The 17,214-nt window shown below is 42.4% G+C and overlaps 1 protein-coding gene across 2 annotated transcripts; it reads right to left on the bottom strand.

Moving 5' to 3' along the window:
- Positions 1–315: 315 nt before the first annotated feature.
- On the bottom strand, positions 316–15,690 carry si:dkey-178e17.3 (somatomedin-B and thrombospondin type-1 domain-containing protein). 2 transcript variants are annotated; one of them, XM_046387985.1, is made up of 5 exons: positions 15,204–15,690; positions 7,019–7,204; positions 6,484–6,574; positions 4,398–4,556; positions 316–4,278 (listed from the first exon to the last, which is right to left on the bottom strand). In XM_046387985.1, the coding sequence occupies exons 1-5, from the start codon at positions 15,451–15,453 to the stop codon at positions 4,173–4,175; spliced, it is 792 nt and encodes a 263-aa protein (XP_046243941.1). In that variant the 5' UTR covers positions 15,454–15,690; the 3' UTR covers positions 316–4,172. The 2 variants fall into 2 exon arrangements, with proteins under 2 accessions (XP_046243941.1, XP_046243942.1); XM_046387986.1 differs by having other exon boundaries at positions 7,019–7,201.
- Positions 15,691–17,214: the final 1,524 nt, after the last annotated feature.

Below are 17,214 nucleotides of genomic sequence, written 5' to 3'. Positions count from 1 at the left end.
CTCTCTTTGGCTTTATTGTTTCTCCAAAGTGGAGCAGCAAGTCAGTAGCACCACAAGGTGACGCCATATTTGCATCTGCACCACATGAGAATTTGCATGAGCTCGTGCAGGAAGATACCACTGTTTATCATTCGTTTGTTTTCATTTGTTATGCACTACGATATACTGCGATATACAATACATACTATAATCCAAGTACACTTATTGCTGCTGGAAATAGTCTACATAAACCCTCTATCAAAACTCAAGTCGTACATTCACATGTGGAATCAAAAGAGACCAAAATTATGAAGTGCAAAAGTTTAAGTTGAATAGTTCTTTTTTTTTACTGCATTTACAATACACTAAAGCACTGTGCACTGTCCTTAAAAACAAGACATTAGTGATTGTGGGGTTTTTTTTGTTTTTATTTTGTTTTTTAAAATATCATCATAATATAAATGCGTGTGCTTACTACACTGGATCTATCGTGTTCCAGCTGTGATGCTGTGTTCAGTTCAGGTCCTCGTGTTGAGGAGTCTATTCATTATCATTCCTCTGTGTTGGACCAGCTGCTCCTACAGAAACCCTCATTAGGATGACTTGCTAATTACAGTACACACTTCCCAAAAACACACATATAAACAACACTGGGGCGACACAAAGGGGAAAAGGGGGTCTACCAACAACACAGGGGCCCAAGCTGAGGGAGGCCCCCTGCATGTCTGAACTAGAAACTTTTTATTGCAAATTCTGAAGTGTTAGTACAAATTTTATTCTATCTATTGCTGCTTGGCCAGCCACTGCAGAACCAAACTCTCAAGTGCTGTGATGTTTGCTGCAAAATAATAATAAAAAATATTTCTTAGAATGTCCAATAAACACGTTTGAAGTAGGGATGAGTACATTAACCATCAGTACATGAATGCACTGGGATGTGTTTGAGTTGTGGATGGGGGGCCACAGATGGTAACGGTGCCGAAAGGATGTAAAGGGCAGATAATTCCTAATTCCAACCCCACGCCAGAACACAGGAAATGTGACTCCTCCTTTGCACTCCTGTTGAGTGGTGTACACACACAAACAATAAGTAAACAAGATAAATGAGTTGAAACATGGAGTGCCAGGTAACTGCAGCATCATCTACACAGTAGGAAAGGAAGGGAGAAGTCAAGGATATTCCAGTAGACAATTTGATAAATCAATTTTAACTTGCTTGAGCAGTTACCATTTTTTGGTTCAAGGAAAAGAGATACACCTAGTTGGAGGGAATATTTTGTTAAATGCAGGATATAAATGTTTTACTTGCTTTTGACTCAAATGTTATCCTGTAAAAATAATGTGATTCTTTGAGATGCACAGCCTGGTGCTACATTGGACACAAATATGGTGCAAAAGCAACTGCAGGTGGCATCGACACCACCATTAAACGGAAGTCACCCCTGGGTTCTTTCCCTTCATGCCATCCGTGGGGGCCGAGAGTGCTTTGAACAGCTGTCTTGTCAAAAGCAAACAGTGGCCGTGCTGTGACAAAGGCTGCTGGTGCTGGAATGCCCCCCTTTTCAGCAGGCGTAATCCCAGAACACACTGCTGTCGGAGTCCATCAGGCACTGGGCCAGAGATGGGCCTTCCTGCCCTTTGGAAAGCGGGTTAGCAGCAGGGGCAGGGCAGCCAGGGGGGTAAAGCCTGTTTCAGAGGGGATGGACTGTCAGGCTGACAGCACTCTATTGCCACTGTTGTAGTAAGAGAAAATAAAGAGTTGTGCTGACAGAGGGCAGTTTGGTAGGGAACTGGCGAGAGGTAGGGAGGGAGGAGTGCAGTGAAAGGGGAGAGGGTGGCTGCAGAGATTAATGGAGGAGGTTAAGGTCAAGGGCCTCTGAGCTGAAACACATCGAAGTAGCCAGGAGTATGGATTTCTCTCAGGGGACTAATGTGGGACATACTGACTTGTTAGACCTTTTGTTGTCGTGTCACAAAAGTCAAGTCCTTCAATGTTCATTTTCAATTTTACAGACAAAAATACTGCTCATTTATAAAGGGAAGTGAGCACCCTTGAATATTTTTCTCACCTCAACATATCTAACGTTTACATTCTGAAATCCCGCGCTTCACCTCACCTTTGCTTTGCTGAGTCCCTCTACCTTCTTGCTTACACCTCTGCTTGTAATGAAGGGCTATAATGAACAGTGAATAGCCTGACTAATAAGCAATACTGTGGATACATCAGTGAGTTTCGCACAAATCAAGATATGGAAAACATTAGAAGGTCCTGACACTGTGGTTTAAAACTGTCAGCAAGGGCAAGGAGCTATGGCTTTATAAACAACTTTCAGGGTCAGAGATTCAGACATCCCCTCCTCCATGTTCACTTCAGTTGTCCATGTATCACATGAGAGAGGAAGCAAACTGGCTTCCAAGTCTGCTATCTCATCTGTCCACAGCTGCAGTGGAAACAAAAAAATGTGAGTGACAGCTGTCTTTTCAAATGATGTAAGTTGTTTCAGGTCTCATGATTAGCCTGTCCACACATCATCTCAGGCAGTTACATCACACAAAACAAAGCCCAAACTGTAGGAGACTGTGGTGCAAAAACATGATTATACACAGTAGTGGTTAATTTGCTTGTCGTCATCCCGTTTAAGGGAAAGAATGGCAGGAATGCAGCAAAAATATTTTGATGATGAGTTATGTATGTTCAACTTATGCATGTAAACACCGGTCAGGCTAAGGGATATACTTAACTGAGCTCATAGTAGTAATTGTAGAGGAGAGAAGTCAGAAATGTTAATGGTGGTCTAACTCTGCCAAGTGTTGCTTAATCTGAACACCCATGTTAGAAAATATGACAAGAGGGGGAGAAATGATAATATAGTTGTTTATTTTGACTAATGGACAGTGTACAGAGTATGCTGTGCTGCACTAATAAATTCCTCACTTGTTTTTATAATAAATAAACACACAAACACAGACATGTGAGAGGAAGAAAAAGTCACAGCTTTCCGGAGAGAAAAGCCCTTTACTGAGACTACAGTTGTCCTCCTCTCAAATCAAGCAGACACGAGTAGTCTGACTCCTGTTTTTAAATTCAAGAAGTCAACGTTGTGGTTAATCTACAGTTTCTCTTAAAGATGACAACAAGTCCGTAGAGGCAACATGGCAGAGAGGGAATAAAAAACTGCATGTGCAGGAGCTGTGGGGATTACTGTAGTTATATTGGGCAACACTTTGCAGATAAAACTCCCTTGTTCAGGTAATAGGATTTCTAAGCAAAGCAGGGAATGAGAGAAAACATAGTTATGAAACAAAACTTTCAGTCCAGGACACAGAGGACCAAGAGAACCACAGTGGAATTCTCTTAAATGGCTCTTTTTCCTCTCCAACAATATTAGGTCTAAAAACATGGACTGATTTCAGCTATGAGTTGCTGAAACAGTGAAAGCATCAGTCACTGTCCATCAGGAGAGGCAGACATGAAAACGGAAGCTTGATGGGAGACAAAGACACAAATCTCAGCACCTGAGAATCGATACCTGATATTCAACTTGCTGGTATAAATGTTTTTGTTGAAAAGAATTAATAAAAGGGACAAAACTGTAAAACACAGATATATAGACTGAAGGATTCTAGCATTGGATACAGTTTGGATGGACCAGTTTTTAGCATCTCCAACCAGCAGGTGACGTAGGTCCCTTTGGATTGGTGCATAAACCGGGTGCAGCAACTTCTGTTTGGTGTTTAAACTGCTGGATACAGATAAGTGTAGCTATGTAGACACATATACATAACACATAAACAATCAAAAGTAGAAAATGTATAAAGCAAAATAATATATTTATATATTTATACATTATGCATTAACAAATGCACTTGCATTGATGGAGGTAGATAGCAAAGATTCAGAGGTAAAAAGACATATAGATGTTGCTGTGCTTTGGAGGAGAATGAGTACATAACGTGGCTGTAAAATCTGAAATTAAATGCAAGAATTTCTGTGTGCTTAGCAATCGTGTATACAGTACAGAACATGAGGTGAAAGGAAAAAGTGGCAGGATGATGATGATCTCCTTGAGTTACCCTTCCAGTAATCTGGATCGGAGGGGTCTGGTTTGGCTGGCAAGGCTCTCCACAGTTAGCAGGAGGTGTTGAAGGAACTCTTGTCCTTGCATACGGAGCTCTGGAGTTTGCGTGTCGACTCACACAAAGAGCACGGAGTATGGAGGACACCGGCACCCCTCAGAAGACGACTCTCGCACCCAAGAACCATGACAGCCCGGGACTGAAGCTGCAGCCCAGAACGTTCTAGGAAGACAAAGACCGTATATCAGACATGACACAATTAGTGGCCTGGGGCCTGGGTTGGAATCTAGCAGGTGAGGTACTGGGACACCCATAGCTTTAGTTTTGACTACACAGTTCACCTGGTGCTCTCCAGGCCGTCTCCTCCACAGCGGTCCGACTTCGACATGGCATCACTCTGACACTCTGCACAGACCAGCCTCTCTCGCACCAGATGGGCACTCCACAGTTTGAGTTTACATGCTGCACTGGCCTGTTTCACCCGCAGGTACACACAGTAACTGCAAGTACAAAGCAAAGGCAGGGAGAAAGGAAAAATGTGAAAAATAACTCTTCACTTAAATCAAATCACATGTTTTTGGGCTCTAAAATCCAATAATCCTGTGAAAACTAAACCTGGTGCTGTTCACACAACTCTGTAGTCAAGAGCTCAACATCTGATTCTTTGGAGTGAGCAATCGACTGTAATCATTCACTCAAATATGCCACTACAACATCAACAAAAAAACAGGGAAGTGGAAATTATCCAGATGAAGTCACAGACAGACAAGACAGGTTTAAACACTCAGAACAAAATTCTCCTCTTCCCTAAAAAGCAATCCAACATGGCTTGATTGATGAAAGCCAAATGGCAATTCAACCCAGCAAGCCTTGCTTGATCACAGCTCTAACCAGACAAAAGACAAGCCAAGGCCTGATGAGAGATTTGCTCCATTTGAAGGTGATCCAGCAATGTCACCTGCAGTATCCTAATATCAACACAGCTCTCTCTGTGTACTGGAAACAATAATGAAGCCTTGTTTTTCTGCTCACTGTGTTCTCTGCCAGGCACTTTGAACTTTTGCACTATTTATTTTGTCTCTGATTCAGTCAGCTGTGACAAAACAGCATCCTCAGCAGGGCGGTTTGTCAAAGTAAACATGAAGCTTCACCTTTTTTTTTCCAGAATGATTCTTCAAGACTTTGTCCACTACTAACATTGGAAAAATCTTTTTCTTAAGCTAATAAAAGTGAAAAGTGAAAAAAGTACACATCAACAATTTAATGTAGTATGATATCTTAACACGTTTAGTTCATGCACACTTGCTATGTCTGAAGGCTGGTTTCTTTACTTTTTCTCTGTTCATCCCAATAAAAATGCTGTCCAATAAAAAATGCTAGGACAGCTCTGTGTTGGTAGTAAGTACGAACTGCGTAGCCTGCTACTCATTCAAATTATGTCACAAATCCAAAGAAAACTGTGATCATCGTTTCATGTCATTTTAACTCTTCATGTCCCGGCTCAACACCAGGGACATATCAGGGCACCAGATGTCTGTGTGAAGCCACCCTAACCCTGTGTTGTCCGTGCTGAATTGCTCACATTTATAAGAAATATGCCTTCAATCCCCCGATGCTTCATATTTAAGTCAAAACAAAAGTATCAGATGTTCATTTTAATCACTGTGAAAGGCTGTGGGCTGTCAGGAAACCAGCCATGATGTTATTCCCTGGTCTCTGACTTTTCCAGCTCTGAAAACATCTGCAGTCAGATCAGATCAAAGATGACATCTGTGCAGGGAGGCTTTACCTTCTACATGGATTATGACTGCCTTATCAGTAAAGGTCAGCTCGTGATGCAAATATTCAATGACAGCATTCATGTTAAACAGTCAAAACAATTTCAAGGCGCTGGGTGCTATGACAACCTTGGCTGCGGTCTGTACTTTCTATTCTTTACAAGGACTAAGCTGATCTTACAGTGACCTTTGAAACTATGTAGAAGTGAGTAAATTTCAGCTTAAAGTTGAAATGCAGCCTTGAAACTTGGAAGTGGAACAAAGGATGAGCAAGCTAACATCTGAAAGTGTTCTTGTATAAAATGATGGCAAAGAAAGTGTATGGTTGGTTATAGTTATTGTCATAAATAAGATAGGATATGAATAACAAATTGAAATGTTGAGCTGATGAATTAAAGTCAGAATGCACAGACAGTGTTTTTTTGTTTGCTTGGTTAATTTATGAAAGTCTTCAGTTGCTATAAAATCTCAGTCACTGTACAGGACATATGAGCATCGTACCCTCCACACATTTCAGCTCAAATTACCCCCCTCGCTGCATCGACTGCACGTGAAATCCGGTGCTGCAGACCAAAAACAGCAAGGGCTGGCTGGGTCACCCGCGAGCAGTCCTGTGTGTTTGTTTGCAGTGGGATAATAGTGGCCTTACCTGGCCTTCTCCTCCTTCATCAGCATGTGTGGTCGCCTCCAAGGGTCCTTGAAGTTCCTCTTGAAAGAATCAGGCAGGATCTTTGCCACCTCTGCAGGTCAGGAGTGAGGATGAAAAGGTGTGAATAAAAAAAGCAATAATTATGTCAGATAAGCTCTTGTTGAGTCTTTGTTTTAATTACAGAAAAGTCAGTGTACAAACACATCCCACATTTCATCCGTAGCAGCTGATCCCGCTGAGTCAATAGGACTCAATGTATCAAAGTGGTGTGAAGTACAGTGGCTGCGTTTTCAATGGAAATCTTTTACTTGGAATAGTGGTTATCTGGTGTTTTATAATGTGGAAAGCGATAAAAAAAAAAAAAGCTTTTTTGAAAAAGTGCAGCTGGAGATGACCGGCTTCAGACCAGATATGCTACTTAGTAGTAAAAGTGTTAACAAGAGGTACCCCAGAGAACAGAAAACACCAAAGTAATATGTAACAGAGTTCAGAGCATGCACGCAAACATGTGGGGGCATGCAGAAAAGGTTCTCACCTTTTGCAGTGTTGCATATGGCGTTGTTTCCAAAGCATCCTCGACGCTGTTTGAGGTCAGGACAGGGTGTGCCTCCGTTTCTAGGGGGTACAGATACTTGACGACTCCTTTCTGTGCTGCCAACTCCACATGGAGATGTGCATGATGACCAGGGGCCCCATGATCCCACCACACAGTCAATGGCTGCTAGGGGGAGGAGGGAGACTGAGATCAGCTGAGGATTTTACATAAATGCAAACATTATGCCCAAAGATGAAAATGAAATAAAATATGAATGGGGAAAAAACAGCATCAGGAGCCTCATGGATTAAGGTTGCTTTAGGTTTTCTTAGGGTCACGTACAGAGATTTACTTATGGGAAAGTGAGATGGCCTGAGGTCAATGGAGAAACAAAAATATCTTTATGTGACCCAAGCAATCGCCAGTGGTGCTATCACAATAAATTTTGACAAATTAATTGATCTTTGCACAAAACGTAGCTGTAAATGTCCCCCATCACTGTCAAGCCCAACTGCATGGTTGGTTGAAAGTGTGAGCTGCAACACACAGCCAGACACAGAGTTGCATAATACTGAGCCGAGCATTTGCTCAGGTAGGTGGGTGGCAAACGAGTGACTGGGTCATTACCATCTACTAATGTCAGATCAGCCAAACCCCAGACACAGGAAGTCTGCAACTCCAGTCAAAGTAGGGGCTATTTAAATAAAGGGCTAATTTTGCATCCTGTTCCCTCTGGTTTCGCTCTGCTCCACACTTAAACACACACACACAAACACAGTACGCCACATAAACACAGCGACAGCGGCAATCAAGCTTCCCGTTCTGTAGGCCGATTTAGCCAATTACATCAGGTTGAGGAAGCTGTATTAGTTAGATGGCTGCTCTGATCAAAGTCAAGAGTCTCCAGCGGTAATCAAGCCTTGTCCAACACAGAAATTTAATAGCGGCAGACATTTAACAGCTTTGTTTTAGAGAGGAAGTGCCTACTCCATAAACACATAAACAAATTAGGAGAAAGACACTCAAACACTCACGCACAAATTAGTAAATGCAAACACATATGTTTAATCCAAAATACTTTGTACAACAAGCTTGATCTCGGTGTGGAGCTACTTTATAAACAGAAGCTTATGTTTAATATAATGAGAGCAGGTGCACACAGCGTGAAGCTCTTAGATGTTCTTGGTGAAATTACAGAGAGGGAGAGGATAAATATACCATAACTGAATCTAATCCTCCTTTGCCATCTAATCTACCAGACTCACCCCACAGTACAATGCTGCAAGTGAATAAGTGTGTGTGTGTGAACAGGAGAAAGAGAGAGAGAGAGCTTTCAAGGTGCCGCCTTGTTCGGTTCATTCCCATGGTCCTGTTGGGGTTTTGGAGAGGGGGGAGGCGGCTGTCTCAGTGACACAGCCGATCCACAAAGCCACTGTGGAATCTCTGCATTCCTGCACATTAGTGCTGCCCACCTGACACTCGCTTTTCCCAGATCACCACATACACACACACACACATCCAACACAATTTCTGTCAGATTAAACCCACCCACTTGGGCTTGTTCCACCCTCACTCATCACCCTAAAACACACAGTCATACACATTAGCTTGTGTAAACCTGTAGAGTGACATGAATTTTCTTGAGAGAACACTGAATGGGCGTGGGCCAATCAGACACCACAACCATATCTGCTTCCCTACTCTCGCCTCCTCCACCTCTTCTTATCCTTACTCATGTCTCCTTGCCTTTCCTTCCCTCCTCTACATCCTCTGACGTTCACATTGGCAGTTTCATGTTGCTGTTTTTCCTTCTCGTAGTGGGAAAACGCAAGTCAGCAGGGCAGTTGAGATCTTTACTACAGAGGGTGTGCAATGAAACCCGTAGGGTCAGTGAGTTCCCGCACCCGTGGGGAAACAGGACTATTACCCCTCTGATCGACATGGACATACACACAGGACTGAGGCCCTGTCTGGAAGTCTCAGCCTGCTGGCCCAAAGCCACCAGAGGTCACAAGGCAATTACCAAACTGTGGTGGTCCCCCGCTCTGTTTCTGGTACCACCAGTGTCACAGTCCCACCACCCACAGTGATAACCCTACTGACAGTCTGACACAGCCTGACCCACACAGCTTAAAGCCACTGCTGTCCCTATTGTTGAAGAGAAAGTCCCCAGTTGGAAAGCAAGCCAACACCCCTGACCTCTGACCCCAATACAGGAAACAAATGGCGCTTGTTGTCAGCATGTTCAGCTTTTGTTTTTTCAATTGGCTGCTACTTTTACAAAGTGTTTTTAAGTAGTTAAAAGTCTGTTTCCCCTCAAAGATGACTTCTATGTTTGAAGGGAGACAGTGATTTTTTTTTTCTGCCGCTGACTTCAGATGTGTTTTCTCAAATCTTTGAGAGCTCTAAGTTATAGAAACGAGATAATTAAATGCAATGGAAATGCATTTTTTCAATCATCCTACATACACAAGTAAGCAAATAAATTAAGATAATTAAGTTTTTGGCAACTTGATGACAGATTTCTGTATTTTTTTTTCTTCTGTGCTTTTTCACCACTTTGAAGTGGGTGGGACTAAGGTGGAAGTTCCATATTTTTTATGAACCGTTAAGGTTTCAACAACATTTGAAATGAAATAAAAACAGTTGATGGTTCCTGTGGTCCCTGACAGTTAGACAAGAAAAGACAACTTTATTTGTATAGCTCATTTTTACAAGCAGTTTGTCTCAAAGGGCTTTACATAACATCATAGCAACATTCTCTGCCCTTCAACCCTCACTAAGGAAAAACTCCCAGAAAAACCTTTAACAAGGAAAAATGGGAGAAACCTCAGAGTGAGCAACAGAGGAGGGATCCCTCACCCAGGATGGATGTTACAGGAAAACAGTTACATCTGATCAAAGCATAATAATTAAGATCTGAAGCGCTCAGGAACTTTAAAGCGTGATATCTATTGTGAGGATGCATTACACTGTTTTTGAAAGGTTTAAAAATGCAGCTATGCTTGAGGATAACAGGACTGAAAGGTGTCCAGCTGGCAGAGCTTCAGACAAACGTCACGGCCTGAACCAAACCACTGAATGTGTATCCAGCATCAGCACTTTTATCTTCCAACTTGTCAAACACTCACACAGTCACACTTGTTACGGTGAGATAATGGCCTGCTATGTAGCTTTTCAGGTTGGCATTTTTCCTCCACTCTTCCTGAATTCTGCTTTCACTTTAGGGTTTCATGACAAAAGAGTTATCAGACCTGCCCGCCCAATTTGCTTTATCTTCTTCTCCCTTTATCACTTTGTCCCACACTCTCCCTTGCTCTTTCTCTCCCATCTGTCGGCTTTTTTTGGTCCTCTTCTTCAGTCTCCACACCCCCGTCAATCCACCCCCCACCTCCCCTCTGACAGGACCCAGATGTCCAGCTGCTCTGGAGGACTATTGCACCCAAAAACCTCCTCAGCCAACTTCCCTCCCATGTAGAGAGCTGGGCCTTGGTCCCATCAGACAAGCCCTATAATGTTTGGCAACACAAGAGAGAACCATAAGCCTGTTAATAGAGGTGATGGACACAGCACTGAGCTCTAATGACAGGTTAGCACTTAAATGTTTCCTGTAGACAACTGGAAAAGAGGAGCCAAGAAAACCAAGTAATTAACTGGATTCGTTACAAACACAGCTGAGATAGATTTTCTGTAAAAACTGAAGGACCTGTGTTTTTGTATTGCATGGCAGCCAACATTTTACTACAGCGTAATGATAATAACTAATGACACGAGACACAGAAACTCTGAATGCCAACTAGACCAAGGACGGAAAGGGAAATAAAACAGAAAATGTGTTTTTGTCATCTGTTTACCTTCAAAGACAAAGTGAACTTTACTTCAGAGTAATTCACAGGGTTTTGGAATAAAAGCATCCAACCATCTGAAGAATATAAGCAACAGCAAAGTGAGAACTCTAGTGTGGAAGTTTGCACTGCTTGGATGACTTCAGGTTCAAGATGAAAAAAAGAACAAAGTGCAAAGAAAAATAAAACAAGACTAGGAGACTACAGCCAGGCTAGCAGCTCTGTGAGGCTGTACATTAACACAGCACTGCTTCAAACTACTTCCTAACACCGGTTTACAGAGTTATTCCGTCTCATTTCAAAAATTCTCATTAATCAGTTAATTAATGTTGGCATTAATCACTCATGATATCTTGTAATGTCATACATTTGGTTCAATTTGTGAGTTTTCTGCCACAGCATGAAATATATGACGACATTCAAATGCCTGGATTATCCATTTCCGCGTCCAGCTACTTTCAAGTGAAGAAATTTGTCCTATTAAAAGTGTAAACGCCATTCAAGTTCAACTTGGAATGTAACAACTGAGTCTTCTGATCACAGACCAGATGAGGAACATCAACCTTGCAAAGAGGAGCGTCTGCCACGGATGGAAAGCTGTTTGTCCCAAGAACTACAACAGCTGGCCCCTTTCAAAAACATCCACTGCTAATAAAGGTTAAAGAATGAACGCGTGGGAAGCAAGGACGAAAAAGAGGGAGTGAACTTAGGTGGAAAGAAGAAAACATCATGGCATGACAGCATACAGCGCCCTGAAGGGGAGGAAGAGGAGCAGAAGTGCCTGCAGGAGGGACGGATGAATGATGAGCAAACCTCTAGTGTATCTGAGGCAGAGACTTCTTCCTGTTGAAGTGAGAAATACCAGACGCCACAGTAGAAGAGGAGAGGAACTGCCCCTTCCATCCTCCTGTGGGCCAATTTTCATCTCTAGAGTCTATGAAGAGGAATGAGCAATTAGAAGCTTACTGTAGGGCTGACATGGGAATTATGTGATGTACCAAAGGCGCGCCTACAACAGGAGACGACTCCCCCTTCAGATTTCTAACACAGTACATACTGCACAGCATCATTCATTTGTGAGGTGTGTTGGTGTGTGCGGTTCTCCTAAACATCCTGCCTCCTCCTCATGAGCTTTTCACAGTTACATCCAATGTGTCTCTTAACAACCATTAGTGCCCTGTCATAATAGCATAGCAAGTAAGTTAAAGTTTGTCCAGCCAAATAAAGTCTCATATGCCTTATCAAAGAGGCAACAATTGAGCCTACATTAAATTCTGATGTATTGAATCCTCTATTGCCTCTCCCATGATGCATTTCTCCCCTTATATTTCAAAATAAGGTCTCTTTCTAAGGGACACCAAAGAGGAATGATTGTTATTGCTTAGTTGAAATTGTTTCTGTGGCTGGAATGGAAATAAAAAGTGAGAAGTTTCAGTTTCCAGCTTTGTCAGATTTATCTGCAAGTATGAGAGCAATGCACAAATGGCTAGTCTTGGCATGTCAGCCAAAAACACCTGCGAGCTTAGTTTTTTGCTATCAGACTAATGTTCAGATGAAAAATGGTGTCATCTTACTGTAAATCACCTCTTTCATCTCAAGTATTAAACAAACTCATGGATCTAAAACTAAGCACACTTCAGTAACTCCTTCCAAATCATCTGGACACTGATTTTGATTTATGCCACCATATTTTCCTGGTTTGAAAGCTTGATGAAACCCCCCAGAAATGTCCTAGTAATTGGCATTTTGTGCCAGCCTGGAACAGAAAGAATTAATTCTTGCCAGCAAATGAGTCAGTACATGCACACACTTTACTTTTTGTACTGTGTGTGTTGTAGGCAGTGTTTCTTTTTCCTTAAAACTTTCCACCACTGACTCAAGTTAATGCTGCACAGCTCTTTACAGAGAAATATAAATATAAAGTGCACAGAAATATCCTCCACACTGTTTACAACCAACACATATTCTTGTCAAATACTACGTTAAAATGACATCTCAGGGGAGAATCGTATGACACTACAAAGAGCTTTGGTGCAAACAGCCTGTAGTTTTTTTTTTCTGGGTCTCCTCTGATGTCACCCACTCTGGGCTCTTTGCTAGGCTACAGCCAGCCAGACTTAATTACAGACTGTGACAGACAGTACACAGACCGACTCCTTGATGCGTTACAGAGCTGCAGGATCAGGATCAGATAAAGTCAGAGTGTAATGTGGGCGAGAAAACATCAGGGTGTTTTGATGGAACTGAGCCAAGCCACAAGCTGCATGTTGTGTTTATATGTGATGCTCAGGTTACAGAAGGAGGAAGTCAAGGTGCTTTTCTCAGCATCACTCAATGCTCACTGAGCCATGCAGAATGTAAAGGTCATGCAAATGCACAGTCCCAAAATATGTTTTACAATTTACAACCGTGAGAGTAAATGTTTCCAATTGTTAGGCTTCTCACATGAATATTCATCAGTCGTGTCTTGATACATAGATATACTGCATAGTGCAACACAGGTTGGACACCCGTTAACACCTGCATCTCACCCTTGTGTGATTCTGGTCCCACTGTGTCCCATCAGGATTGACCTGTCAGAGTCCACAGAGCTAAAAATCCACATCTGACACGTGAGTGAACTGATGCACATGGCTGCCTTTAGCTGGTCTCTAAGGCACCAGCTGCTGTTGAACAGTACAGTGATGACTCAACACTGACCTGAGGTTCTCTCCTGTGCTTATTCTGTTGATTCTGTTTCATCTTGGCAGGCATATGAGATGGATCAAGTGAAGCCTGGACTACACTCAGCTGGCTATTGGATGATAAATGCTGTCTCTGTGTGCCTCGCTGACTGATTGGTGGATATAAAACACAAACTGAGACTTGAGCCCGCAATTTTTTTCCTATGTGTAGTAAGTTTTAGCTGCCTGTAGCCAATCCTCTGCCTTTAGTAACATAGGAGTACAGGCTTTGTCACTTCATACTGCCTCGCTGCTATTTCCACACACAATTCATCTAATGTTACGCCGATGAAGACAGCTTGGCAGTTGAATTCAAAAACACAAATAAACTCAGAGTGCAAAATTCTTATATATATACAGATTTACAGCAATAAACTGGTGTTTTTAAATGTTTTAGCCCATTTACTAGAAGTCCAAACATTTCCACCATTTAACATTATGCAGTTCACCTTGTAGACTGATTAGGAAAGTCTGCAGTAACAAAAATAAAAGCAGACACAATGACTTGTCTCATACAGGTTCTAAGATAAATTAAAGATCCAAAAATCACAAATCACACATTTGCATCAACATACAAACGGAATCCCAAATTCTATCTTTCAATACACTGAAAACATAAATAACTAAAGCTTCAAAAGGCCAGTTGTAAAGTGCACAAATACTTTTTTTAAACTAATTGCAGTACTGCATGCTGCAGTGTAAACAGTGATTAACAGGTGGTTCAACTATCTTTACAATAAACAGTGAGGTCTAATAAGCTGCGCATTTTTAAGCGATTAAATCAAGTCTGGATGAGGCACCCTGTTCACATCACAGTACCGATGCAGACAAAGGTTCACTGTGTATACACTAAATGTGCCTAAACACAGGGATGACTGCCCCATTTGAAGTGCTCTTTGACTCATAGGACCCTGCAGGTGCTTGTTAGTGTGCACTTAAGGCGAGGGTCACCCTCTGAGTGTATCTGTACACAGATAACCATTCCTTGTGAACTTGAGATGTTTCAACATACTGTAAGAGCTGCCTCTGTCACATCTCAGACACAGCTCTGCTGAGAGTAATCCTGGCCATCTTTGGCAGTCTGTTCCCATGGTGTCCATTCCCTTATTTGTCCATATATAGCAGCAGGCAGGATGATGGGGAAAGAGGTTACCCACATCCACATTTTAAGGGTTCTGTGAACAATTAACCTCGATGTTGTGATTCAAGCTATTCTCTTTTTTTTTGTTGAAGGTAAAATGCAGATTTGTGACTTTGTTATAATCACTCACTTCATGGCAAGAGTCGACCACATAAAATACACCATGAACACAGGAGAGTCCAAGTCCATCCTATTAAAGGCCACCTCTGGCTGGTCACTTCAAACAAACAGCCTTAATGGCAGACAGCTATGTGTAGTATGTCTCACTGTCTCCGTGTCACCTCACTGCCAGCCATCGCCTCCAACTGAACAACAATGAACAACATTCATCACTCAACAGATTCACAGATGGGATCCACATGAAATCTATGTAGCACGAGCGTTAATTTCCCCCCAAGACTGTGAGCTTTTAATGCTTTCAAAGCATCAAAAATTTCCGAAGTTATTAAAATTCAGGTATAGAACAAGCAACTCACCGGATACTTGGCACACACGTTGATAGTCCTCGCAGCAGTCCCCGGTTTTCTGACAGTAGGTATCACAGTAGCACACCGTTTTTCTCCTAGTGTACTCAAAACATTCGTTGTTCCGTCCGCTGCAGCAGTTTGGGCTTTCTCTCTCCCTGCAACCCGCCTCAGCCCGTGGAACGATTTCCCCGCAGAGAAACGCTAAATATCCACAAACGACAAACCCAAGACGCGCTGCGCTCCATCCATGCGCTCCCATGACCGAAACTTTTTCTGGGCCCACTTGCACCACACTATCCTGCCGGTGTATACCTGCCTCACTTAGGATGGTGCTGAAAACTGAATTATGCTATAAATATACTGATGTTATTTTCTATATTAGCTCCAAATCCGTGGTAACTTCGGCATCGATTCCAACACGGACAACTGATGCGTAAAAGTGGAGCCTGTGTGCGCACCAGCTCTCCTCTATCAGTGTGTGGGACACCGCCCCTCAGAGCTGCTGTTGGTTATTAGGAAAGGCGTACAGTACCCCCCTCCTCTCACACACTCGCTTGGTTGCGCAATTTGGAACTAAAGAAGCGAGTGCTATTACAGAATGTATTGTTATTGTCTCAAAGGGTGTTGGACCGCATCTGCTGTTGAAATACAAGTGAGATTAAAATCAAGAAGACTTTCATTTGTGGGGAAAGTCCAACCAAACAAAATAAGACTTAGTGGAGCTTCTAGTGTTTTTACACGCAAGCTGGAATTAAAAAGAAATAAAGGAGTCGAAAACACCACCGCACAGCTGAAAACATATCTGTAAAAAGTGTAGATCAGTTTAGCTTCCAATCAGAAAATCAAATTCAGCACCACGGACAGCGGCGCAGCCTCTCTATATCAAAATCAGTAAATAAAAGACGTTTTCATGAAACGAAGAGTCAGCCGAAAGCTACTGTTGAAAGCGTTGAGGTCCTTTTTGATCCGCTGCAACAAAATGATCTCCATTCACCCACTAGACTTAAGAGCATCCACCCTTTTGAGAGAAAGGCTGGAGAACAATAACATTACTTATCCTTCACTGGTTTTGGGTGAATGGAGGCTCTCGGGGAGAAACTGAGCAGTGGGGGAAAAGAGGAGAAGAGCGACGAGGGAGTGATGATGTTAGGATGAAGGGAAGCTGCTAGGTTCCTTGATTCTTGTCATGAAGCCCTGTTGTACAGATATGAAGAGAGCAGCAGATTCTCGGATGCTTCAGACTCCAGCAACAGCTCCACCTTGTGGTACAGATGAACTTTTTGAGACGTGCTGTGTTTGTGTCTTAGTATTGTTAAAGTTCACAGTTCAAGCTGCCATTCCAGGTTCTCTCCTGTTACACTGATACTTGTTAGCTTGTTATACACCCGTACTCTGTGCTCCCTGATGCACTGATTCTGTTTCACCCGTGTCCTACACACACACCAAATTAATCAATAAATAAGTCATGCTCTATTATAAGAGCTATAACTACCCAGGAGTAGTTGCAATTAGTCGCATCTTTACCATCCACAACATTCATTTTGCCAATACTTATTTCATATTATATCATAATTTTTGCAATTTTGATTTTGCTTGAGTATTTCTACACTGCAGTGTAACTACTTTACTTAAGTAAAAGTTTGATAACTTCTTCCACACACATATTTTTCAGTGCTTTTCCTCATCCGGGCCAAAATGTCCACCACATGCTGTTCTCACTCCCATCTTCTGCAGAGAGCTGTACATTCCTTCTCACGACAAACACTGGGGCACTGAGGATTTGAAGTGTGTCTGCGAGTGTGTGCTCTGTGTGTGTGTGTGTGTGTGAGAGAGAGAGAGAGAGAGAGAGATAGAGATGGACAGTTGAATCACTCTACATGAGCATCAGCCAAAACTGGAACAATGAGTTCCCTGTTTGATTCCTCCCCTACCTGCCCCCCGTGGTTTGTCCCAACATGATCTGTTGTAACCGAAAGGGCAGAACAACAGATGAATGAGAGAGGGAGGATTAAAAAAAAAA

This window comes from Scatophagus argus, chromosome 4 (assembly GCF_020382885.2).
Source record: "Scatophagus argus isolate fScaArg1 chromosome 4, fScaArg1.pri, whole genome shotgun sequence".
Lineage (NCBI taxonomy): Eukaryota > Metazoa > Chordata > Actinopteri > Scatophagidae > Scatophagus > Scatophagus argus.
Note: the sequence above shows the minus strand (reverse complement) of the source record. Positions and strands in the feature narration are given on the sequence as shown.